Genomic DNA, 25,532 nt, shown 5'->3' on the forward strand with positions numbered 1-25,532 from the left:
GGGGTTTAAGTACATTAGGACTGTGTACACAGTAGCTATAAGAAACAAGCAGAAAGCTGTGCCGACGCCCTAAGCAATCAGACAAGAGACATTGACACAGCAGGTAGTGGAGCAAAGAGTGCAGCATGGACTGACAGGTAAGTTTGCGGTCTTGCATGGTGGGAGGTGGTGCACCATGCAAGCACGCCGCCAGGGATGTTACAGTACCCCCCCTTTACGCCCCCTCTTCCTCCAGCCAGCAAGGATTTTCTGCAGAGAATTTGGAGGCCGATCCTTCTCCTCAAAAAGATTTCCTCTTCTGTCCACTAGAGGGAACAAAGCTGGTCTCATCATCTTGGTAACTAGGATGCTTCCTTCCATCGGGCCATCCTCAGCAACAGATGAAGTGGGCGAGGTACCAGGAACAGGACACAGGAAAGTCTCTCTCCACTTATTAATATCGGGTAGCACCCCAAAGGATTCACAGGACAACTGGAGATCCTCCACCGGGTTGGAGGGGTGCAGAGACTCGAGGTTAACCACCGCTTTGACGTACACTTTGCCAAGCTTACTGGATGAAGTGGGCGAAGTTCCAGGTACAGGGTGCAGAAAAGTCTCTCTCCATTTGTTATCAGGTAGCACCCCGGAGGATTCAGGAGACAACTGGAAGTCCTCCGCCTGGTTGGAGGGGTGCAGAGACTCGGGGGTAACCACCAACTTGACATACACTTTGCCAAGCTTGCTGGATGAAGTGGGCGAAGTACCAGGTACAGGGTGCAGAAAAGTCTCTCTCCATTTGTTATCAGATAGCACCCCGGAGGACTCAGGAGGCAACTGGAGGTCCTCCGCCTGGTTGCAGGGGTGCAGAGACTTGGAGGTAGCCACTGCCTTGATAGACTTATTGCCAGATTTGTTAGAGATTGAGGATCCTTGCTTAGGGACCAACCTCAGTCTGGTTTCTGAGATGACACGTCTGCTAGGCGGGGCTGTGCCTAAAGCCAGATCATTGGTACAATCGTCGAGACTGTGTGGGGACAATGCCTCCTCTTCCCTTCCTCCGGAGACTTCAGCGCACAGCGAGTCAGCGACTAGCAGATCTGGGGACTGGACACCCCTTGCACCTCAGCAGTCCCTCAGGAAACACCATGCAGGATCTCCAGACCTGAGCGGGCACGAGATCTCTCGGCTCTGGACGACTTGTGGGTAAACCAGACAGCACCTGGAATGTGAACTTCTTCATGTGTAATGCTCCAATCTGGAGCTTAATTTGTACAGACATATTTTGACTGTTTCTGAGTAGGGCTCGTCCTTCCGCTGACAATGCCCCAACCGGCTTCTGGAGTTGTCGGACGGGAATCAAACACTGACTCTTCAAGGCTTTACGCCCGAAACTTCCGGTTAATCCGAGGCCTTCACTTGCCACGGAGACAGTCATGGTCATCTGTGGAGAGGAAACACTAATGCCAAGGGCAGCCTCTCCTACAGGCCTAATGTCTTGGGATTCTCCAACCTTCGCTGGACAAAGACCATCAGGGGGTCCCAAACAACCGCAGCGGGACCGCAATCCGATTTTGTGACTGAGTTCTGGCTTCTGCTTTGCCTGACGAACATAGTCATCCTTCATGGATTCTGTGCGGAAAGCTGCCTCTACAGGCTGGGGAACAGGAGGTCTTTGGGAGGACAGAACCTGGCGTGACGGTTTACCTCTACGCCTTGCACGTCTGGACTGCCTCTTGAGGTTGGGAAGAGAAGTATTCTGTGGAGCATTGTCATCCTGTGTGGATTCTGTGTGGGTAGCAGTCTCTTCAGGCTGGAGAACTGGTAGGCTACCTACACACATTACCCATCGGGGCTGCTCCAGGATACTGGGAAGGGAAGCTTTAGCTGAAGCCTCAGGATTAGGGTCATCGAAGACCATTAGAAAGGCCACCAGGAAGGCCTGCAGATCAGAGACGATAGGATCCCATGCTTCCCATAGGGGGGTGATCCATTTCAAGGCATCACCCGCTAGGTAGGACATCATGAATGCTGCTTTAACCCGATCGGTAGGAAAATAGTGAGCATAGAATTTTAAATGCAGCATGCATTGCTCCACAAATGCACGACTTCATTTTGGATCCCCATAGTACCGTGGTGGATCCGCAGGAACGAATGCTGATAGATCCATTTGGGCTGGTGCGTAAATCGCCTGGGCCACAGCTTGAGAAAAAATTTTTTCTTGGTGCACTTATTCGCCAGACAAGGATTCAAATGTCTCTGAGAGCGAAGGGCTGTGGGGCTCAACGGGAACCATGGCCTGAGCAAACTGTTACGCTCGCGCCTGGACTGACTGGCGTGAGCGTGATTAGTGATCCCACTGTACCATGAACCGAGGAGTGCCTGCAGGGGTGGCGTATCTAAGTATCAACCCGGTACGACCAAGGTCGCACGGCGGCTCAGTCGACTCCGTGAACCAGGGAGGAACCGAGCAGAGGGACCAGGTGCTACTCCAGGTCAGACCCCGGTCACAGCTGTTGACCCACACGGGGGAATGCAGGAACAGGCAGGTTAGCTGTTATACAGACAGGTGGGTACTGGCAGGCACGGCTGGTATGACGGGAGGTGGGTACTTAGCAGGCACGGCTGGTATGTAGGCAGGTGGGTACTGGCTGGCGCGGCTGGTATGCAGACAGGCGGGTGCTGACAGGCACGGCTGGAATGCAGACAGGCAGATACTGGCAGGTATGAACGCAGGCTGGATAGGGACCAGTACAGACTGGGATACGGGAACAGAGCCGCAGGTGCGGTGGACTATCAGAGCAAAACCGCACGAGTGGTGAACAAGCAGAGCGGAGCAAAACCGCAGGTGCGGTGAGCAAGCAGAGCGGAGCAAGACCGCAGGTGCGGTGAGCAAGCAGAGCGGAGCAAAACCGCAGGTGCGGTGAACAAGCAAAGCGGAGCAAAACCGCAGATGCGGTAAACAAGTGGAGCAGAGCGGAACCGCCGGAGCAGTGAACAAGCAGAGCAGAAAGGAACCGCAGGTGCGGTAAGCAAGTGGAGCAGAGCAGAACCGCTGGAGCGGTGAACAAGCAGAGCAGAACAGAACCATAGGTGCGGTAAACAAGCGGAGCAGAGCGGAACCGCCAGAGCAGAGAACAAGCAGAGCAGAACAGAACCCCAGGTGCGGTAAACAAGCAGAACAGAGCGCAACCGCCGGAGCGGTGAACAAGCAGAGCAGAACAGAGCAGAAGGTGAAGGCAGACAGGACAGGGCTCTGTTCACATGGGACAGACTGGAAAATACAGGAAGATGGTTAGAACACAGGAGGTAGATATGGAGGCAGGGAAAGGGGACAAACAAAACCAGATACACACAAGGTACTTACAATGAAGTAGCGAGTGAACACAAAACTCACAAACAGAAGTACAGAGACAACGAGTTGGAGTTAGGTGCAGGTTCAGACACTGCAGGCAAAGGGAAGGTACGGACATAGAGAGAAACAAGTAACAGGCTAGGACACTGTTCAGACAGGAACTGAACCGGGAACAAGATACAGGAACGAGCCTGGGAACTCAGCCCCCAGGGTGGCGGAAACAGACTAGAAGTCAGAGATACAGATAGCGGCCCGGGGTATTCAGCCCCCAGGATGGCGGAAACAGACTAGAAGTCACAGGTACAGGAAAAGGCCCTGGGTACTCAGCCCCCAGGGTGGCAGAAACAGACTACTGTAGAGTCAGGACAGGACCTGGCACCTCAGTTGCAAAAGACAAACTGAGTGAAAGTGTTGCTCAGGCACCTCCTACTGGGGGGAGGGGGTTTAAGTATCCTGTGACTCACAGCAATAGGCTAGGATTGTGCACACAGTAGCTAAAAGAAACAAGCAGAAAGCCGCGCCGACACCCTAAACAATCAGACAAGAGACATGGACACAGCAGGTAGTGGAGCAAAGAGTGCAGCATGGACCATGCAAGCACGCCGCCAGGGATGTTACAGAAGGATATCTCAAACGTTTGACCAAAGTCATTCAGTTTAAGGGCAATGGTACCAAATACTAATGAAATGTATGTAAACTTTTGACTTTCCAGTAAGTAATAAAAATGCCTTAAAACATTCTCTCTCTCTCTCATTATTCTGGCATTAGGCAAATATTAAAAATTATGGTAATCCTAATTGACCTAAAACGGGAAAGGTTTATTCTGATTTTATGTCAGATATTGAGAAAAACATGCAGATGTGTCTTTTTTATATAGTGTATGTAAATTTCTGGTTTCAACTGTAATTTTTTTTTTACTTTTGCCATTTTTTTATATCACAATCTGTATTAAAAAAAATTTAAATCTGAAAATTTTCACTTTGGCCACTGAGCCTTTTTAAGACTCTATACTCCTGCTGTTTCAGGAAACAACACATGTGCATAGCCACAGTAGGCTGATTCCAACCCCATCTTTTGTATTGAAGCATCTAATGAGAGTGTACAAAGGTCATTGTGAAGGGAGACAGATCAGCTGTGGCATCGCCTGTTATAAATGGTGGATCCTGAGTTATCATCTGGTATAGAAGTGTTACCTGTCATTGTAATCCTGCCTCTGATGATAAAGAGCCTGCTGAAAACTTTTAGTGAAAATACAGGAAGTACCAGTCTAAAATAGCCCTTATAACACTGAGAAAATTGCAAGATTACTATTTTTTGTTTATTAAAGATTGTGTTGTGAAAAAAATCATTGCCAAAATATTTGTAAAAAATCACGTGACACGAAAACCCGATTTAAACTGTAGGTCATTTTCTAATGAAAGGTTTCCTTTAAATAGTACCTGATGTGCAATTATTCAGCGATCATTCACTTAAACAGCACATTGCTGAATGATGAGACCTTGCATAGCTCACGCTGTTCTTGTCATGTCTTTATATCTTAATACTCTTTCGTAGGAGCCTTCCAATGTTTTCTAGGCATCTTACAAGTTGCCCTAAGGCTGTACTAATATACATTGTCATGAATGAGAAACATTCCAACAGGGAATCCTCAGATTTGTTCCATTTTATCTCCTCATACTTTACCATGTGTTAAGTGAACCTTCCACAGGGTGATCCTTCCTTTATCATCCATTTGGCCCATAATCCACATAAAGAAACCTGAGAAGGATGATGATCTTTTGCTGTCTTTTTCAGACTCTGCTCATTATTTTCACATTACTTTGAGCTGCTGTGTATTTTCTCGTAAGAGTACAGAGTTAAAGCATTTTTAGGAATCTGCCAGCTTAAACTTATTGTTGAGCAGTGTAAAGGGTATTGAATAATGGAAAGGCAGAAATTCTTTTAGAAAGGTGAACTTCAAAGCACTTTGAGAATCCAATATAGATAAGGTATGGCTCCATAAAGGAGTCTAAAAAAGAATCTCATCTTTTTTGTGATACGTTTACGTACATGCAATGTCGGACTGGGGTGCCGCGGGCCCACCAGTAACCAACTCCAGGACCCCACTTTTCAGCTACATGCAAATGTGACATTATCCTCAATCACAAATTTACATAACAATGGGTAGATTGTTAAATGAATAAGATGCTGCCTTTGTCTGTACATAGTGATTCAGTTATATAATGTCAAGTACTGCTCATATAAGAAAGTGGTGGCCTACTCCTGCATGGGGGCCCACCGGAGGATTCCCCTGTTCTCCTGTGGGCCAGTTCAGGCCTGCGTACATGTCTGCGGCTGTTGTTTCAGATATTTATTTCTGGGACAGATAATGAGGTGGAATTTTCTCTTGCAAAATCCATGCACTATTAGGTTAACCACATATACATGTTTGTCGAATTATAAACACTACGTTTGTGAGCACAGTTTCTATGTAATTTACCGGGATAGATCATGGCTGTCAGTCAATAAGCTTTATGTATTTTAATGCCTATTCCATTTTTCATTGTTCTATCTTTGTTTTTCACAGATAGAACAAGTACACATTATAGTCTATGATGCTGTTCACATGTCCATGTTTTTTGCGGACCATGTGTTCGCAAAAAATCATCGTGGAGAAATGTTCGTTTTTTGTCTAAGCCTTCGCTCAAAATTACGCATACAAATCTATGGGTTGAAAGTCACATACAGAATACAGATGCAAACCATGTGCCGTTCATTTTTAATATTGTTAATGGGTAGAAGAAGTTTTTAAAAAATTTTGGAATACGAGAAAATCACTGATGGTAAATACAGGCCCACTAACAAAAAACTGATGAAAATCTGATCCAGCACACCGTTGAAATATGTTTAGGAAAACTAAATATAGTTTTGACAAGGTAATGGTCACTACCATATAAAGTCTGGTGTAAGGCATGCTCCAGTATGCCATGTGCTTGTTCAGCCTAAAGCAGAATGGTTGCTTGGTGGTAATCATTGTTCCTTTAGGGTGCTTTCACATGGTGTTTTGTCCCACATTCAGTGGTCCTGTTGGGCTCTGCGCAAAATGGGATTTGAGCGTATGTGCCATTGACTATAATGGTGCCAACAGTCAACATGTGCTCTATCGTGCATCATTTTCTGGTGTATATATGTCTGTCCAGTAGGCGTATACGCCCGAAAATGATGCACTACAAAGCACATGGTGACTCTGTCGGCGCCATTATAGTCTATGGCCCCTTCAGCGCATACTCTCAAATCCCATTTTGCGAGGGGGTTCGGACAAAATTCCCAATGTGACCACTGAGTGTGGGGAAGAACTCAATGTGAAAGGGGCCTTTCAGTCCTGGAGTCCTGGATTCTGACAAATGATAACATCCGGATTTGTTCTTATGCTCTCCCCATCTTTGGGTAATATATTTGAATTATACAAGCAACCAAAATATATAAGCGAGAAAAAGTAGAGCAGCGGGGAATGTGGTGCAGAGATCCGACAAGAACTAGCAGAACTAATCAAATGGCACATTGTGCCCCAGAGATATGGAGCCTGTAGGATGGATGCATCATGGAGGTCTCACGTAGGAGACTCAACCTAAAATCTGTTAACCTGTTTGTTTATTTTTATTATTTGATACTTGTAACTGTTATTCTGCTGCTTTATGGAAGTACCTAAGCATAGGCAAATTATAATGAGGGCAATCTGGGCTACCGCCAAGGACCTGAGGCCCCTGGGGGGCCCATGGCCAGATTGCCTTCATTATAATGCTTTCTGCGCCGTGCCGCCGATGCGGCGCACATATCCTGGCAAGCAGGGGCGGGATGGGCCGGGGGAGCCCCAGGCCGCTCCCCCAGCAGTTTAACTTTTTTGTTAAGTATATAATTCCACATGCCTTCAGTGTGAATGTACAATTTTCAAAATCATGAAAATACAGAAAAATCTTTAAATGAGAAGGTGTGTCCAAACTTTTGGTCTGTACTGTATGTGTAACATGTCTGTTTATATGTATTTTTCTGCATGTCTTCAAATATGTTTAGGCCTGTATGTGTCTTTGTATATGTCTGTATATGTGTCTGTGTGTGTGTGTGCACATTTCTGCGACCTGTATATGTGCAAGTCTGCATGTATATACATGACTGCGTGAACCTAGGGAGCTACATGCGGCCTCATACTGTACCTAGTGAGCTACGTGCGGCCTCATACTATACCCAGGGAGCTACGTGCGGCCTCATACTGTACCTAGGGAGCTACGTGCGGCCTCATACTGTACCTAGGGAGCTACATGTGGCCTCATACTGTACCCAGGGAGCTACGTGCGGCCTCATACTATACCCAGGGAGCTACGTGTGGCCTCATACTGTACCTAGGGAGCTACATGCGGCCTCATACTGTACCTAGGGAGCTACGTGTGGGCTCATACTGTACCTAGGGAGCTACATGTGGCCTCATACTGTACCCAGGGAGCTACGTGCGGCCTCATACTATACCCAGGGAGCTACGTGTGGCCTCATACTGTACCTAGGGATCTACGTGCGGCCTCATACTGTACCTAGGGAGCTACATGCGGCCTCATGCTGTACCTAGGGAGCTACGTGCGGCCTCATTCTATACCCAGGGAGCTATGTGTGGCCTCATAATGTACCTAGGGAGCTACGTGTGGCCTCATACTGTACCCAGTGAGCTACGTGCGGCCTCATACTATACCCAGTACCCAGGGAGCTACGTACTGCCTCATACTGTACCTAGGGAGCTACGTGTGGCCTCATACTGTACCCAGTGAGCTACGTGCGGCCTCATACTATAACCAGGGAGCTACGTGTGGCCTCATACTATACCCAGGGAGCTACATGTGGCCTCATACTATACCCAGGGAGCTACGTGCGGCTTCATGCTGAACCTAGTGAGCTACGTGAGGCCTCATACTGTACCTAGGGAGCTACGTGCGGCCTCATACTGTACCTAGGGAGCTACATGCGGCCTCATACTGTACCTAGGGAGCTATGTGCGGCCTCATACTATACCCAGGGAGCTACGTGCGGCGTCATACTGTACCTAGGGAGCTACATGTGGCCTCATACTGTACCTAGTGAGCTACGTACGGCCTCATACTATTCCCAGGGAGCTACATTCGGCCTCATACCATACCCAGGGAGCTACGTGCGGCTTAATACTGTACCTAGTGAGCTACATGCGGCCTCATACTATACCCAGGGAGCTACATGCGGCCTCATACTGTACCCAGGGAGCTAAGTCCCGCCTCATACTGTATCTAGGGAGCTACGTGCGGCCTCATACTGTAACTAGGGAGCTACTTGCGGCCTCATGCTGTACCTAGGGAGCTATGTGCGGCCTCATACTGTACCTAGGGAGCTACGTACGGCCTCATACTGTACCTAGGGAGCTACATGTGACCTCATACTGAACCTAGGGAGCTATGTGCGGCCTCATACTGTACCTAGGGAGCTACATGCGGCTTCATACTGTACCTAGTGAGCTACATGCGGCCTCATACTGTACCTAGGGAGCTACATGCAGCTTCATACTGTACCTAGTGAGCTACATGCGGCCTCATACTATACCCAGGGAGCTACGCGTGGCCTCATACTGTACCCAGGGAGCTAATTGCGGCTTCATACTGTATCTAGGGAGCTACATGCGGCCTCATACTGTACCTAGGGAGCTACGTGCGGCCTCATACTGTACCTAGGGAGCTACATGCGGCCTCATACTGTACCTAGTGAGCTACGTGCGGCCTCATACTATACCCAGGGAGCTACGTGCGGCCTCATACTGTACATGCAGCCTCGTACTGTACCTAGTGAGCTACGTGCCGCCTCATACTATAGCCAGGGAGCTACATGTGGCCTCATACTGTATGCAGGGAGCTACATGCGGCCTCATACTGTACCTAGGGAGCTACATGCAGCCTCATACTGTACCTAGTGAGCTACGTTCGGCCTCATACTGTACCTAGTGAGCTATGTGTGGCATCATACTATACCCAGGGAGCTACGTGCGATCTCATACTGTACCCAGGGAGCTACGTGCAGCCTCATACTGTATCTAGGGAGCTACGTGCGGCCTCATACTGTACCTAGGGAGCTACATGCGGCCTTATACTGTACCTAGGGAGCTACGTGCGGCGTCATACTGGATCTAGGGAGCTACGTGCGGCCTCATACTGGATCTAGGGAGCTGTGTGCGGCCTCATACTGGATCAAGGGAGCTAAGTGTGGCATCATACTTTTCCATGGAGCTACATGCGGCCTCATACTGGGTATAGGGAGCTACGTGCGGCCTCATACTGGATCTAGGGAGCTACGTGCGGCCTCATACTGTATATAGATGTAGGGATCTATATGGGGGCTCATACTGTATCTAGGAGGCTATATGGGGGCTCATACTGTATCTAGGAGGCTATATGGGGGCTCATACTGTATATAGGGAGCTATGTGGGGCTTATACTGTATATAGGGAGGTATATGGGGACTCATACTGTATATAGGGGGATTACTGTATGTAGAGGTCTATGTGGGGCTCAAACTGTATGTAGGGGGCTATGTGGGAGCTCATATTGTATGTAGGGGGCGATATGGTGGCTCATACTGTATATAGAGGGATGTCAGCATACTTGTGCTCAATATTAAGTCATACAATTAATGTAAACAAATAATTATAATTAATATGTTAATATTAATATTACGCAGAATTAAATTCAGCCTATTGGTGCGGCCTCCACAAGGTCTCTCATGTGGCCCCTTGGGAAAATTAATCTCCCACTCCTGCTTTATTTTTTATAGCGGTATGGTATGTATAGTGCTGTACATGTGACATGCAGAAGTAGTGCTGTTGCAGAGTGTGACATGCAGAAGTAGTGCTGTTGCTTTAAAAGCATTCAGCAACTATTAGAAGTAACACAAGCACAGGAGACAGGAAGTGTTGTGCTCCAGAAGCATCCACTAACTAGAGGGGTTAACACAGTCACAGGAGACGGGGAGTGTTAAAGCAGAGCCCCAGGGGGATTGTGGGGAAGTTATTTAGAATCTGTCTGGAGCCGAAGAGAAAGGTGGTGTGTGTGTTCTGTATCTCACAGAAGCGCCCCTGCAAGTGAAAACGATTCAAGTCAGGAGTGAAGCTAAGCACAGGTCAGGTAGAGTACCTGAACTAGCAGTGCAGAGTATTGTCAGGCAGAAAGATAAGGACTGGAAGAAATGGTGTCACAGGGATCATCTCCCTCAGCAAACCCTCCCCCTCTCCTCCATCTCACTGTGCTGTAAAGAATGCTGTGTTCATTAATGTGCCTTTGCATTAGAACTGTGCTGTCCTATACTACTGGGAAGACTGTGAACTGCTGTGCTTCTAAGGAAACTGTACTATTTGTCACTGGAGCCTGTTGCTCATAAAACTTAACTTGCACTGGTTGTGCGGCTTCTTATTAAATGCTTCTGTTCTACCGTTTATGAGGACTCTTGTCAAGTGTGTCTGGTCAGCAAATGAAACAACCTACGTATCTGTGCCTGAGGGTCAATACCCCTGTGTGCCTGAGAGAAGCTGCAGCACATGGTCTATGTGCGCCCTGAGTAACGGTTCCCCCAGGATTCCAAAGAATTCATGTAACCTGTCTCGCCCCTATCTGAACCTAGCGGCGTGCGTGTAACATACACAAGGGAAAAATTTGCTACCCGTGCCGCTATCTCTGTCTTTTTCCATCTACAGATATGCACCAAAGCACCTGTGTGTTGCTCACATGACCTATCACATGATTTATCAAAGGGGATCATGTGACATGTCATGTGATACATCAGGTACCAGGTGGAGCCCACGCCTTATAAACGGCCCGGGGCCCTGGCTACTCTTAATCCACCCCTGTGCCTAAGTAAGCAGAACAGAGTCTATGCAAAGGCTGCATTCACACATCCGTGTGGGTGTTACCACTCTCATAAGTTTTTTACTGAAGTAGGTAGACTGACTGAATTTTTATCCATAGACTAATAACAATATATCAGTTAAAAACAGATGAAACTCGAATGGATCCTAGAAGGACAAAGTACACGGATCTCCATAGACTTTAATGATCTGATCCACAAAACAGATTAGAATAGAACGTGCTCTGAGTCTCACTGACCAGAGACATGAATCTATTTTCAAAACTGATGTGTACATGTGGCACCCCAGGGGTCTGGTTTCCACAGTAATAGCAATATTACGTCTGAGAGCAGGTGGGAGGTCTCCTGGTCAGGAATCCTATGCATGCCACACCTCCTGCCCAGTCCTGGGAGGGGAAGAACTTCCCCTATATAAAACTGGGGCTGAGGCAGGGTTAGTGAGAAAGAGAAGAAGAGGAGTCCCAGACAGAGACACAGTCTGGTCTGGAGTGTAGCAAAAGCAAGGAAAGAAAGATCAGGAGCTCAGTGGGAGCAGTGCTAAAAGGAGTCAGGGGCTGGAAGCTGTAGAGCTCGCCCTGATTGAAGAGTTCTCACCGGACCCGGAGTCCGAGGCTGTGGGGACTAATCCTTACCCAGCAGCAGAAACCGACCGGCAGGGGATTTCAGGTCCTCTGGCCCAGAAACCCGAAGGCACGGTCACACGCAAGGGACCAGCACCGCCGTCGTGGAGCGGAAGCTACCAGAAGGCCCCGAGTCACCGGCCATACGGGTGAGCACCACAAGGTACACTCAGGGACGTGGGCTACTTTTACCCGCCTCTAGCAAGGTAGCCAGAAGAGTACAATTAGTTGGGGAGGCCTACAACTCCGCCTGGCCAGGGGAGATCCTATCTGCTCACAGACTGACCAGGCCCCGATCGCTAGCCAGTACTCTGGGAGGGTCTACCTTTGCCACCAGTAAAGACCCTGAACTACACCGCACCGTCTCTGAGTGGTTCCTGGTGCCTGCGTGCAACTCTGCTAACCCCATCATTCACGTTGGCTGCCCTGAGGCCATACCCCTCCCGTTGGGGGTTATACCATCCACGCTGCACATCCGTACCACCGGCCTCAGCGGTCTGCCCTGCAGCCGCGGCTTCATAGCCACATTCAACGGGTGGCGTAGTCGAACACTCTAACATCTACTGCTAAAGACTGCCATTTAGTTTGACACCCTGGGCACGGACCGGGTCACCGCCACGAGGACTACTACCCCCAACAGATCCGGCTCCGGGTATTCCCCGCGTGCGCAACGCTGCATCACAGCGCAGGCCCAGGGGGCGCGTCATACATAGATCAATGATACTGTGTCAGTGTGCTTTACAAGAAAAAAAACATGTGAATGTAGCCTAAGTGGCAGTCCCACATAATTTTCCAGAGATTTATTTTACTCACTTATATAGCTCCATTAATTTCACAGCGCTTTACAGATATCATCAGAGATATACTTTATGAGGCATCTTTGAACTCAAGATATGCTTCAGATTTCATTGACCATCCAATCTTCATTAATCAGTACACTGCATATATTAACCTTAAAGGGATTGTCCACTACTCAGTGAATCTCTGCTCAGTCACAACACCAATACCCACTTCTTGTGTTGGCACTGGCTCTCCTGGGGCTCACGTAACATTGTCACATGATCCCTATGGCCAATCAGCTGCAGCTGCTCTCTCATCTCCTTCAGATGTCAATTACATCTGAAGGAGGGTCAGTAAAACAGCCGTTGATTGGCTGCAGGTATCACGTAAAATAACAATGTCATGCGATCCCTGGGAGAGAAAGTGCTGACACTGCTGGAACAGTGCTGGCATCAGGGGTGAGAATAAGTGTTATTATTTTACTGGAGGGGAAACATGGTGATTGAGAAGGAGTTGTCAAAGTAGTGAACAACCCCTTTAAATTTGTAATAGACAAGATAAATAAATCAGTGTCTTCTTAGCAATCATTGTGACTCTTTTTCAGATTCCCAGTATGCCAGAAAAGAACAGAACAAATGGTCTATTTTTCATTGATGGGAAGTGTCGTATTGATTACATACTGGTCTACAGAAAATCAAGCCCCCACTCAGAGAAAAGAGAGATTTATGAGAGGAACATTAGGGCAGAAGGATTACAGATGGAGAAAGAGGTAACTTTGGTTTATTTATTTAGAATTGTATTTTCTTGTGCAATGACAACAACATTTAAGTTGACTTATATTATATCCATTGTAGTAGATGGAAAGGGCGTAATGTAACTACTGGTATATTGGGGGCAAAGATTAAGTGTACACATGGTCCCTGGATCTTGAGATGATCCAAAAGATCTCTATGTGAAGGGACCAAGCTGGGGACCTCTTACAGATTTTGTATCGGAGCCCAGAAGTTTCAAACTATGTCTCTACTGAATAGTCTGTTTTATAATAGAAAATATCATTGTTACATTGTAATAAAAAGTGGGAAATGTATTTATCATGGGATCTGCAGTATTTTAATAATAAATAAACAAATCTTAAATTAATGACTTTTAAAGGGAATCTGTCAGCAGGTTTTTGCTATGAAATCTGAGTGTAGCATGATGTAGAGGCAGAGAATCTGATTCCAGCTATGTATCACTTACAGGGCTGTTTGGTGCTGTTGATAGAATGTTTTCTTTGTTGGAGATGTAGCTGTTCCCTGAATGCTGAGCTCTGTATAACCTCGCCCACACCACTGATTGGCAGCTTCATGTGTACACTGTACAGCTGTCAATCAGTGGTGGGGGCAGTGTTACACAGATTAGCCTGCCTGTCCTGCACATGAAATCTAGTCCTGCAGTGATAAGCTACTGCTGATAAAACACAGATTGTATTGAAACTACAGCAAGCTGCTGAGCACGTGACACATCCCTGAAATCAGGCTCTCTGCCCCTATATTATGCTGCTCTCAGATTACATAACAAAAGCCTGCTGACATATTCACTTTAAAACACAGTGCCAGAATATGTCTTAAGCATCAGTACTACATCTGCCTTTACTGTACAATCATGTTTATTTAGGCTCTCTTTTGTGACTCTTGTGCAATGTATCAGATTTGTCAGTTATGAATGTGTGTCTTAGGCTGTGTGCCCACGTAGCGTTTTTCAAGCGTTTATGCTGCGGAATTTCCGCAGCGGAAACGCTTGTAAAACGCTAGGTAATCCGCACCCCATGGTCCCCAAGGGGATTCCGCATGTTCTATGCACACGCTGCGGATTTTTCCGCAGCGTTTATGCTGCGTACAAAAATCCGCAGCATGTCATTTAATTTTGCGGAAGTGCAGCGGAACTCCCGCCATTGACTTGCATTGAGACGCATAGAAACCGCGACTGTACATTTTTACAAGCGGCTTCTATGCTTCTCTATGTGCGGATGGTACCCAGTTCTGGAGGAGAGGAGACTCTCATCCAGACCTGGGTACCATTGTACCTGTAAAAAAAGAATAAAATAACAAATAAAGTTTATATTCACCTGTCCGGAGGCTTCTTTCTGAATGCCAGCAGCGCTGAAGGACCTTCGGTGACGTCACAGTCATGTGACCGCAGGCCCTTCACCGCTCTGTCTCGCGAGATGCCGGCATCCAGGAACCAGCCAGGAAGCAGCGCTGCAGCCACGCCGGGGCCTCGGGGGTGAGTATAGCTTTATTTGTTTTAATTTTTACGGTTCACACTGTTTAAATCCATGCCGGTTGTATGGATTTATACAGTGTGACCTAGTTGTCAAGCACTTTCCAAGTGATGCTATCGCCTGGAAAGTGCTTGTCAATCTGCATGCGGAAACGCATGTGAACTCGCATGTGGATCCGCATGTATTCTGCAGGAAAAACGCATGCACAATCTGCATGCGTTTTTTTCTGCCAGGGAGATGCAGAAATGCTGCAGAAATTTTCTGCTTCATTTCTGCATTGTGGGCACATAGCTTAATGCATTCTACATTGTGATTTTGGTATGCAGGTATTATTTAAAGGGAACCTGTCCTGTCATTTGGAGCATGTAAACTGTCCCCAGGTTGTTGTTAGTGATGCAATGTGCATCACTAACATGCTTTTTTCATGAAAATCAGCGCTATAATTATTTGCAATAACCACTTTATATAGTTATACCTTACTTGCTTGTTTAGTCGTAGGGGTGGTGTTCTTCACTTCATTCAGTCCAGCTTGTCGCCGCCCACTCAATTTGAATTATGCCCCTGATGTCACATGACTATTCGCGTTCAAATTCCGCGCTTGCGCACTGTGTAGTGTGAGCCACGCTTGCGCAGTGTGTATGGCAGTAGCCGCGCTTGCGCATTGTCCATTGGCGATCCGCGCATGTGACGCGCCCCAGTCTGAGTGTGATAACAAATGTCCGACTACGCCACCCGTGGATTGCGGTCAGTGGGGACCGCCGCTGCACTGCAGACCGCTGAGGCTGATGTTGTATGCGCAGTCAAGTATGGGATAACTCCCCACGGGAGAAGTATTGCCTCAGGGCAGCTAGTGTGGATGATGGGAGTGATGGTGTGAGCATCCCAGTACTGATGATGCTGGTGCGGCGATGAAGCACAGAGACGTGTGGTGCAGTTCGGGGTCTTTACTGATGGAATAACGCAGACCCTCCCGCGAGTACTGGTTAGCAGTAGGGGCCTGGTCAGTCTGTAAGCAAGTAGGATCTCCCCTGGCCAGGTGGAGTTGTAGGCCTCCCCGACTATCTGCACTCTTTCCTGGCTACCTTGCTCTATGCGGGTAGAAGTAGCCCACGTCCCTGAGTATACCGTGTGGTGCTCACCCGTATGGCCGGTGACTTGGGGCCTTCCGTTAGCCTCCGCTTCACGATGGCGGTGCTGGTCCCTTGCTTGTGACCGTGCCTCCGGGCTTCTATGGCCAGAGGACATGGAATCCCCTGCCGGTTGGATTCTGCTGCTGGACCAGGATGTCCCCACAGCCTCGGACTCCGTGTCCGGGTTTAGTGTCTTCAACCAAGGCGAGCTTTCTAGCTTCCAGCCTCTGGCACTCGCTCCTGCTCCTACAGAGCTCCTGTTGTCACTTTCCCTCTCCAGGCTCTGACTCTCAGACTCTGTCTGCTCTGCTTGTTCTGCAGGCTCTGTCTCTGTCTCTGTCTGACCTAATCCCGCCCCAGACCCAGTTTATAAGGGCAGATTCCTCCCCTCCCAGGTCTGGGCGGGCAGTGTTGCATGCTTAGGGCTCCTGACCAGAGACACCTCCCACTTGCTCTCAGACATAATATTTCTATTGCTGTGGCAACCAGACCCCTGGGGTGCCACATTCCCCCCTAGTAAATTTTAGTACTTCGGGACTAAACACATTTTTAAAGAAACATAAATACAAGGGTATAAACGATAATACAATAACATATTTACAAGAAGCTTTAGTTCTTTAAAGGTCACGGCGTGTCCGCAACCGGGTGTCCATATCACCCAAGGTGAAGTTTGTGAAACAAGAGGGTGTCCATGTCACCCAAGGTGAAGCTTTAAGCGAAGTAGGGGACCTGTCCAAAGCAAACCCCTTGCGTTGGCCTTGGGCGTGGCTGCAAGGCTGAAGCTAGCTACTTTGGGCCGCAAGGAGGCCACGCCAGACAGGTTTTCTCTTCCGCGGCCATCTTCGCAAGAGGCACAATGTGCAACTATCTACAAAACTGTTCCGGTTATCCAGCGTCCATAACCTGTTAGTCCAAATAAATCTGCAGGGTAACTGAGAAACATAATTAATAACAGGCAACAACAAAAACCATCAACATTTCTCAATAAACAGGTAAATTTACAGTGCATTATTTTATATTTTCCAGCGAGCGGGCATCTGACCTCTAGTGACTCTAGTGGACCTACGGAGCTCACTAACTGGTCCTGCACTACAGGGTGTAGGAGGTGTTATGGGCAAGCTGGGCAGCTGTCTGCGCACTCTTTGGCTCACTAGGGGCACGGCAGGCTCACTACTAGCAGAGGGTTGATTCTCCTGGGCTGCTGGTATGGATTCTTCTGCCTCCTGGGCCGGCTGCTCTTCCAGCTCTGCCTGGTCTTCTGTAGGCACTTGAGGGGCTGGCTGAAGAAAGGTGAGGACGGGCACCACGATAGCGTTGTTTACTTGTGTCCAGGAACGGGGAAAGTCTCCAAGTACGGTGCTGATCATTTCCTCCTTTTCCTCTACGGGTTGAGGGTCTTCCTGATCTTCATCCGTTCTTTGCAACTTCTCGGGGCACTTTTTCAGGTGGTCTCTGGAGACAGTGGCTGTGGTCTCTCCTCCATCCTTGCTGATGACGTACACCTTTGGATTATTGTGGCTTGAGGGCAGTACGGTGTACGGGTCCTTTTCCCACTGGTCGTCCAACTTATGGAGCCGCCTTTTTCTTTTCAAGACCTGCTCTCCAGGTACCAGGGGAACAGCGGGAGCATGTTGGATATAAGTCCTCTCCTGCCTTTCTCTTGATTGGCAGAGACTTCGCTCGACACTCTCCTGTACTTTCCCGTACTGCTGCTGCCGTTCTGTATCCCAGTCGGCCTCTGGCGAGGTGTCCTCGGGTATCAGGACTCCCATATCCAGGTCAACACGCAGCTTACCAGGTCTTGCTCGCATTAGGTAAGCCGGGGTACAGTTGGTGGAACCTACCGGGATGTGGTTATACAGGTCCACCAGAGCGGGCAGTTTCTCAGGCCACAGGCTGCATTCTTCCAGGGGCAATGTTTTAGCAGATCTATCACCACCTGGTTCATATTCTCGCAGAGTCCATTGGTTTGGGGATGATAGGGCGTTGTTCTTATCTTCTTGCAGCCATACAGGTTGCAGAACTCCTGGAAGACCTCCGCTTCGAAGGCTAGTCCTTGGTCTGTCAACACTTGGTCCGGGTACCCGTGTGGGCGGCAGAAGTGCAGCTAGAAGGCTCTGGCTGCTGTCTGAGCCGTCAGGTCTTTGACAGGGACCACCACCAGGAACCGGGAGTAGTGATCCACGATGGTTAGGGCGTAGACATACCCGCTTCTGCTTGGAGCCAGTTTAACATGGTCCAGAGCGACCAGTTCCAGCGGCTGCCTGGTGATGATGGGCTGCAGGGGAGTCCTCTGGCTGGCACGGTCCCTTCTTCTTAGATTGCACGGGCCACAGTCTCTACACCACCTCTCAATGGCTCCTCTCATGCCTATCCAGTAGAACCGTTCACGCAGCAGGAACTCCAGCTTCTTCCATCCGAAGTGCCCTGCCCCATTGTGGTAGGCCTCCAGCACCATAGCTGCGTCCCATCTCGGTACCACAACCTGCCAGATCAGTTCATGTGTCTGGGAATTGACCATTCTGCGGCATAACTTCTCCTTGTAGAGGAACAGTCTGCTCTTCTCCGTCCACAGTTGCTTGGTCTCCTCCGGAGCGTCTGGGTCCAGGCGGGCGTCAGCCTGGGTCATCATCTCCTTCACCAGACGGACTGCGGGGTCACTGTCTTGTGTCTCCGCCCAGTTGTAGTGGGGTAAGGGGTTGAACGTAGCGGATCGCTGGCCCCTCACACGGTGGGAATACTGGGTAATCCCATGACGGTGAAACGCAGGGAGTTCGATCTCTTCCAATTCTTCTGGATCCTCCCCTTCGTCCTTTAGGTTTGGCATCCTGGACAGGGCGTCCGCGTTGGTATTGGAGCGTCCTGCCCGGTATTTGATCATGAACTCATAATTGGACAGGCGGGCCATCCATCTCTGCTCCAGGGCACCCAGTCTTGCAGTGTCCAGTTGTGTCAACGGGTTGTTGTCCGTGTACACGGTGAACCTGGAAGAGGCAAGGTAATGCTTGAAACGTTCGGTTACTGCCCACACCACTGCCAGGAACTCTAGCTTGAACGAGCTGTAATTCTCAGGGTTTCTTTCCGTGGGTCGCAGTTTTCGGCTGGCGTAAGCAATTACCCGTTCTCTCCCCTGCTGGATCTGGGACAGTACGGCCCCCAGCCCGATGTTGCTTGCGTCCGTGTGGAGGATAAAGGGCTGGCTGTAATCAGGGTACGCCAGGATTTCATCCCCTGTGAGGGCCATCTTCAGCTGGCGGAAGGACTCCTCTTCAAGCTTTTCCCATCTGAAGGGTGGCTTCTGGTTTTTGGCCTTCCTGGACTGGCCTATCAGGAGGTCCTGCATAGGAGCTGCCTTCTTGGTAAAACCGGGAATGAATCTTCGGTAGTAGCCTACCAACCCGAGGAACTGCCGAACTTCCTTTATGCTGGATGGTCTTGGCCAGTCCTTAATCACGGTGATCTTGTCAGGGTCGGGGGCTACTCCGTCAGCACTCACCACGTGTCCCAGGTACTGTACCTTTGGCTTCAGTAGATGACACTTTGAGGGTTTTACCTTTAGGCCATAGTTTGCCAGGGCTTCAAACACTTCTGCCAGGTGTTCCAGATGGTCCTCATAGGTCTTGGAATAGACGATGACGTCGTCCAGGTATAGTAGGACCGTCTCGAAGTTCCAGTGTCCCAGACAGCATTCCATCAACCGTTGGAAGGTTCCTGGTGCGTTGCAGAGTCCGAACAGCATACAGTTAAATTCGCTGAGTCCCATCGGGGTGGTGAATGCGGTCTTCTCCCGGTCCGCCTCTGCTACAGAAACCTGCCAGTACCCGCTAGTGAGATCCAAAGTAGAGAAGAAGTTAGCAGATTTTAATGCAGCTAAGGACTCTTCTATCCTTGGTAACGGGTACGCATCTTTGTGTGTGATACGGTTGACCTTCCTGTAGTCTACACACATTCTCATAGTGTTGTCTTTCTTTTTCACTAAGACTAGTGGAGCTGCCCAGGGGCTACAGCTGTCCCTAATTACCCCAGCCTCCTTCTTGTCTTTTAGCATCCCCTTGGCGTGTTGATAGTGTGCAGGGGGTACGGGTCGGTATCTCTCCTTTATGGGAGGATGGTCTCCCGTGGGGATGTGATGTTCTTCCCCCTTTACTTGCCCGAAGTCTAGCGGGTGTTTACTAAACACTCTCTCGTACTCTTGAACCACCCGGTAGACTCCCTGTTTTTGGTGTGAGGGAGTGGAGTCAGTACCCAAATGCAGTTGCTGACACCAGTCCTCCATTGGTTTCTTAGAACCGTTACCTTCCTCTGGTTGAGATGGAGGCAAGGGTTCCACGGCCTGTACAGAGTTCTGGTTGATGGTGAACAATTTGGCTAGCGTGGCATTACGGGGCAGGTATACTTCTCTCTCCCCGATATTTATGATGCGGACGGGCACCCTCCCATGGCGTACATCGACCACCCCCCGGGCTGTCAAAATGGTGGGCCTACTGTCTGAGTAGACGGGTTCTACCATTGCTTGGTAGTCTCTACCTCTCAGACCAATAGCTGCCCGACACCAAATCATCATCTCACATTTTGGGGGCATGGCAATAGGGAACGGGTCACACATTTTCACGCTACCTATCTCACCACCAGATAGTACCACTTGTTGCCGCTTCATCAGTGCCCGGATCACTTTTTGGAGCACACGCTGCTGGCTGGAACTGGCGTTCTTGGCAACCTGCTGCAAAATAAGAATCACCTCTGCAAGACAGTTTTCAATTACATTAGTACCTAGGGTTATTTTTGGGTGACTCTCGTGACGGTCAATGTCCACAATGATCAGTCCTTGTGCCGGCAGTTCAACTTTACCGACCTTGATGGTCACCTCCTTAAATCCTATCTGTGGCACGGGCTGACCATTGCTGGCGATAATGCTCAGGTCGTCATCTGGGTAGCGGGTTATGTCCGAGTCATTCCAGTACCACTTAAAGAGCACGTACGGGATGGTGGTGACCTGTGACCCGGTGTCCAGTAGGGCACTCATAGGAATGCCGTCCAGTACCACAGGCAATATCAGACGTCCCCCTACGTATTTATCACGCCAGTTTGATGGGCCTGATGATCTTATGCCTGGGGATTGGCCCTCTACCCCAGGTTGTGCCCGTTTAAATGACAGTACCTTGCCATATGTCCGGGTTGATTGCAGCGGCGGCAGATGGGTTGTCCGTCCTCGTTGTATCTGTCGCTGGGTCTTCCTCTGGCCGGTGGGGTCCTCCTCAGTCGGCGCCATGGGACGTCCTCCGGTCCAGATGCCAGCTGGATCTTTCCTGGAGAGGAGACCTGTAAAGACTGCACAGTTCTGGTTAGCGCGGCAACGCTCTTTGTCAGCTCTTGGACCTGATGGTGCAGGTCTGTAGCCGGGTTATTGTTCAAAGTCTGTGCATCAGCTCCCACAGGCCCTGCAGACAAGGGCGCCGCGTCCTGGTGATAAGTGATAGCAGGGCGCCTGTGGGTCACAGCGCCACCTGGCGCCGGTTCTCGGAGCACCCGGATGGCTCTGTCCTTGAACTGTGCAAAGTCCAGGTCAGGGTCCTGTAAGGCCATTGCCCGCAACTGGGTTCGGTGGGCATTGCACAGTAGACCCTCAATAAATTGTTCGGTCAACAGCTTGTCTTCATTTCCCACGCTGTCAGGGTCTGCCTGCTTAATGGCTCTCAGGGCCTCTTGTAGGTTTAGAGCATAGTCTCTTATACTTTCGTGTGCCCGTTGTTTGCACCCGTAAAATCTTAGTTTTATCTCGGCTGAGGTTCGGGTGTCAAATGTGTCTTTCAGATGGGCTAGTATCTCTCTGACAGTCCTCTTCTTCCCAGGTGACCAGGACTTTACCTCCCTTTGGGCTGCCCCGATTAACTGGGCCACCAGGATGCTTACTTTTTGCTCTTCCGTGAGGATGTATACCTGGAAGAGGCTATCCAATCTTTCCCTAATGTCACTCAGGGTATGTGACTCCCCTGAGTACTGGGGTAGCCAGGTTGCCCCCGGGATATAGGGCATGGTGAATGGCATGACCGCTGCAGCGGTTGCGCTGGCGGCCGGTGTGGCGGTGGAGCTCCCCTTGGTGTCCGACATCCTTCTACCCCCCTAGTGGACCGTGGCCTACCTTACGATGCTCTTCTTCCGTAGGCCGCGGCTCCGCAGTCAATCGTCGGGGTAGAGGACCTGGCGTCACGCTCCGATGACGTCAGCGTTGCTCTTCCTCCCTTCCAGGACCTTGCGCAGCGTCAGTGCGTGGGGCGGAGCTTCGGATCTCGCGCGCTTTCGGCGTCCACGCCCCTCTTCTTCCCGTGCGGCGTCCCGAAGATGGCGTCCGAAGGCGGGAATCGACTGCGGATGGCGGGAAGACGGCAGAAGATGGCGGGAAACGACCCAAGATGGCGTCCGATGGCGGGAAACGACTCTGGACGGCGGGAAACTTCGCTACAGGTAAGTATAAAAGTCTTTTTCAGGCACGCAGTACCTGGTGGTTGCGGGCACGAAATCCTGCCGACTACGCCAAAGTTGACGCGCCCCCTGGGCCTGTGCTGTGCAGGGGATACCCGGAGCCGGATCGCTGGGGGTTGTAGTCCTCCGTGGCTGTGACCCGGTCCGTGCCCAGGGCGGTCAAACCAGTGGCAGTCTGAGTGTGATAACAAATGTCCGACTACGCCACCCGTGGATTGCGGTCAGTGGGGACCGCCGCTGCGCTGCAGACCGCTGAGGCTGATGTTGTATGCGCAGCCAAGTATGGGATAACTCCCCACGGGAGAAGTATTGCCTCAGGGCAGCTAGTGTGGATGATGGGAGTGATGGTGTGAGCGTCCCAGTACTGATGGTGCTGGTGCGGCGATGAAACGCAGAGACGTGTGGTGCAGTTCAGGGTCTTTACTGATGGAATAACGCAGACCCTCCCGGGAGTACTGGTTAGCAGTAGGGGCCTGGTCAGTCTGTAAGCAAGTAGGATCTCCCCTGGCCAGGTGGAGTTGTAGGCCTCTCCGACTATCTGCACTCTTTCCTGGCTACCTTGCTCTATGCGGGTAGAAGTAGCCCACGTCCCTGAGTATACCGTGTGGTGCTCACCCGTATGGCCGGTGACTTGGGGCCTTCCGTTAGCCTCCGCTTCACGATGGCGGTGCTGGTCCCTTGCTTGTGACCGTGCCTCCGGGCTTCTATGGCCAGAGGACATGGAATCCCCTGCCGGTTGGATTCTGCTGCTAACCTGGATGTCCCCACAGCCTCGGACTCCGTGTCCGGGTTTAGTGCCTTCAGCCAAGGCGAGCTTTCTAGCTTCCAGCCTCTGGCACTCGCTCCTGCTCCTACAGAGCTCCTGTTGTCACTTTCCCTCTCCAGGCTCTGACTCTCAGACTCTGTCTGCTCTGCTTGTTCTGCAGGCTCTGTCTCTGTCTCTGTCTGACCTAATCCCGCCCCAGACCCAGTTTATAAGGGCAGATTCCTGCCCTCCCAGGTCTGGGCGGGCAGTGTTGCATGTTTAGGGCTCCTGACCAGAGAAACCTCCCACTTGCTCTCAGACATAATATTTCTATTACTGTGGCAACCAGACCCCTGGGGTGCCACACATGCGCCGTGATGAGCGGCTCTCCGCGCGTGCGCAGTGAAGCTGTTTTTAGTTCCCAGCTTCACTGACTGTGTGCGCATGTGCTGCAGCCGCTGTGCGTTACAGTCTATGAGCAGTGCACGCTATTGGGAGTGCATGTGCACACAGTCAGTGAAGTCCTCTGGTACTGTCTCCTCCTCCCTTCTCCAGCTTGCTCAGCTAATCAGTCCTGTCCTCTGCTGCCCCCCTCTTCCAGGTTGCCAAGGCAATGCAGCTAACAAGGGACTAATGTGTAGTACTGAGAAACACTGTCTGCTTCTATCAGACTCAGTCTCCCCCCACAGGGGTTACATATACAAATCGAATACTTGCGGTTATGTGACCGGCGCTGACAGCTTAGAGTCCTCACAGTGCGCACACTGCACACTGTGAGGATTCACAAGTCTGGAGTCACAAAGAGTGGATTTAGAATATGATGTCAAGGGTTTTATGGGTAAGTGTCCAATACTTTTGTTCATATAGTGTAGCAAAAGAATGTAGTGTAGCAATATAGCTGTATTAAGCTTCAGCTAGGATGAACAATGACTAATATAGCAGATATAATCATTACTTTGTAATCCGGGGACTCTGCACATTCATAGTTCCTGCTGTTGTCTCATTGCAGTCATCTATCACCAACAGTGACATCATGTTTGTAAAACTGCACGCACCCTGGGAGGTTCTAGGAAGATATGCAGAGCTTATGAATGTTAGGATGCCTTTCAGGTAGGTTCACACAGTACATCATGTGATATTTTGACTCTATGACCTTCTCAGTTGTTGGAAATTGTCAGACATGAAAGACTTAGACAGCTCGGCTGTTTACAAGGAGGCTGAAATTCACCAATTCAGCAAGTTTCGCTTTGGGTAAATACATCTAACTTGTGCATACAAGATGCAATCCCTCATTACATTTCCTGGATGCAATCCCAGAACAGCATTCTCTGTCTGCTTTTGGGAAATTGCAGGTTTAGCAGAAAAAGCTCACGATGAAAGTAAATTTGCAACATCATTGTCCAGTCTGCTATTACTCATGTCTTGCTTTATTAATTATTGTTAATATTCAGAATAATCTCCTCCTTATGCTCTCCATATGGTAAAATTTTTGCGCACATATTATATACTGTAATCATAAGTCATACACCCCTTTGCAGAGACTGTAGCATATATCTATAATATAACGGGGCATGCGTATCTCTGTCTGAAGCCTTTATAGACTGCGTATGCGTGACGCGCAGTCTGGCTCCAGACAGAAAAACACATCAGCCATTACAGGTAAGAGGAGTGTATGGTGCCGGAGATCACGGTATGCGTAGACACTGAACGCATACCGCGATCTCCTGCGCCATACTTACATACTTACCTGACCGGGAGGAGCATTGCCGCGGCGCCTCTCTTCACCGGAGACCGGGGCTGGAGTGAGGCGTTGGATCGGCGCATGCGCACAGCGCTATCCAGCGCCATTTTACTGAAGACACATTTGCAGTGTGTCTTCAGCAAAATGGCGCTGGACAGCGCGGAGCTCCGGCGCCACACTCCTCCCCCTGTCTCCGGCAGAACAGGACACAGCAGCGCTGGAGCACAGGGAAGAAAGGTGAGTATAAGTGTAAGGGGTGTAAGGGGTGCCATGCATACCGGGATTGGGGGTGAGGGGTGCCATGCATACCAGGATAGGGATGAGGGGTGCCATGCATACTGGGATTGTGGGTGAGGGGTGCCACGCATACCAGGATTGGGGATGAGGGGTGCCACGCATACCAGGATCGGGGATGAGGGGTGCCACTCATACCAGGATCGGGATGAGGGGTGCCACTCATACCAGGATTTGGGATGAGGGGTGCCATGCATTCCAGGATTTGGGATGAGGGGTGCCATGCATACCAGGATTGGGAGTGAGGGG

At 49.9% G+C, this 25,532-nt stretch overlaps 1 protein-coding gene across 4 annotated transcripts in view; it reads left to right on the plus strand.

Moving 5' to 3' along the window:
* Positions 1-25,532, plus strand: part of ANO4 (anoctamin 4) — a 344,842-nt gene that overhangs the window by 160,489 nt on the left and 158,821 nt on the right. For 3 of the 4 annotated variants that reach the window (XM_073651462.1, XM_073651463.1, XM_073651464.1), the window contains 2 exons: positions 13,235-13,399; positions 24,258-24,358. In XM_073651462.1, coding sequence (XP_073507563.1) covers positions 13,235-13,399; positions 24,258-24,358 — 266 coding nt within the window. Of the gene's footprint in view, positions 1-13,234; positions 13,400-24,257; positions 24,359-25,532 lie in introns of those variants that run through there. The other variant, XM_073651465.1, reaches the window with a different exon arrangement.

Source organism: Phyllobates terribilis, unplaced genomic scaffold (genome assembly GCF_046119375.1).
Source record: "Phyllobates terribilis strain yellow unplaced genomic scaffold, ASM4611937v1 Scaffold_11__3_contigs__length_659146591, whole genome shotgun sequence".
NCBI lineage: Eukaryota > Metazoa > Chordata > Amphibia > Anura > Dendrobatidae > Phyllobates > Phyllobates terribilis.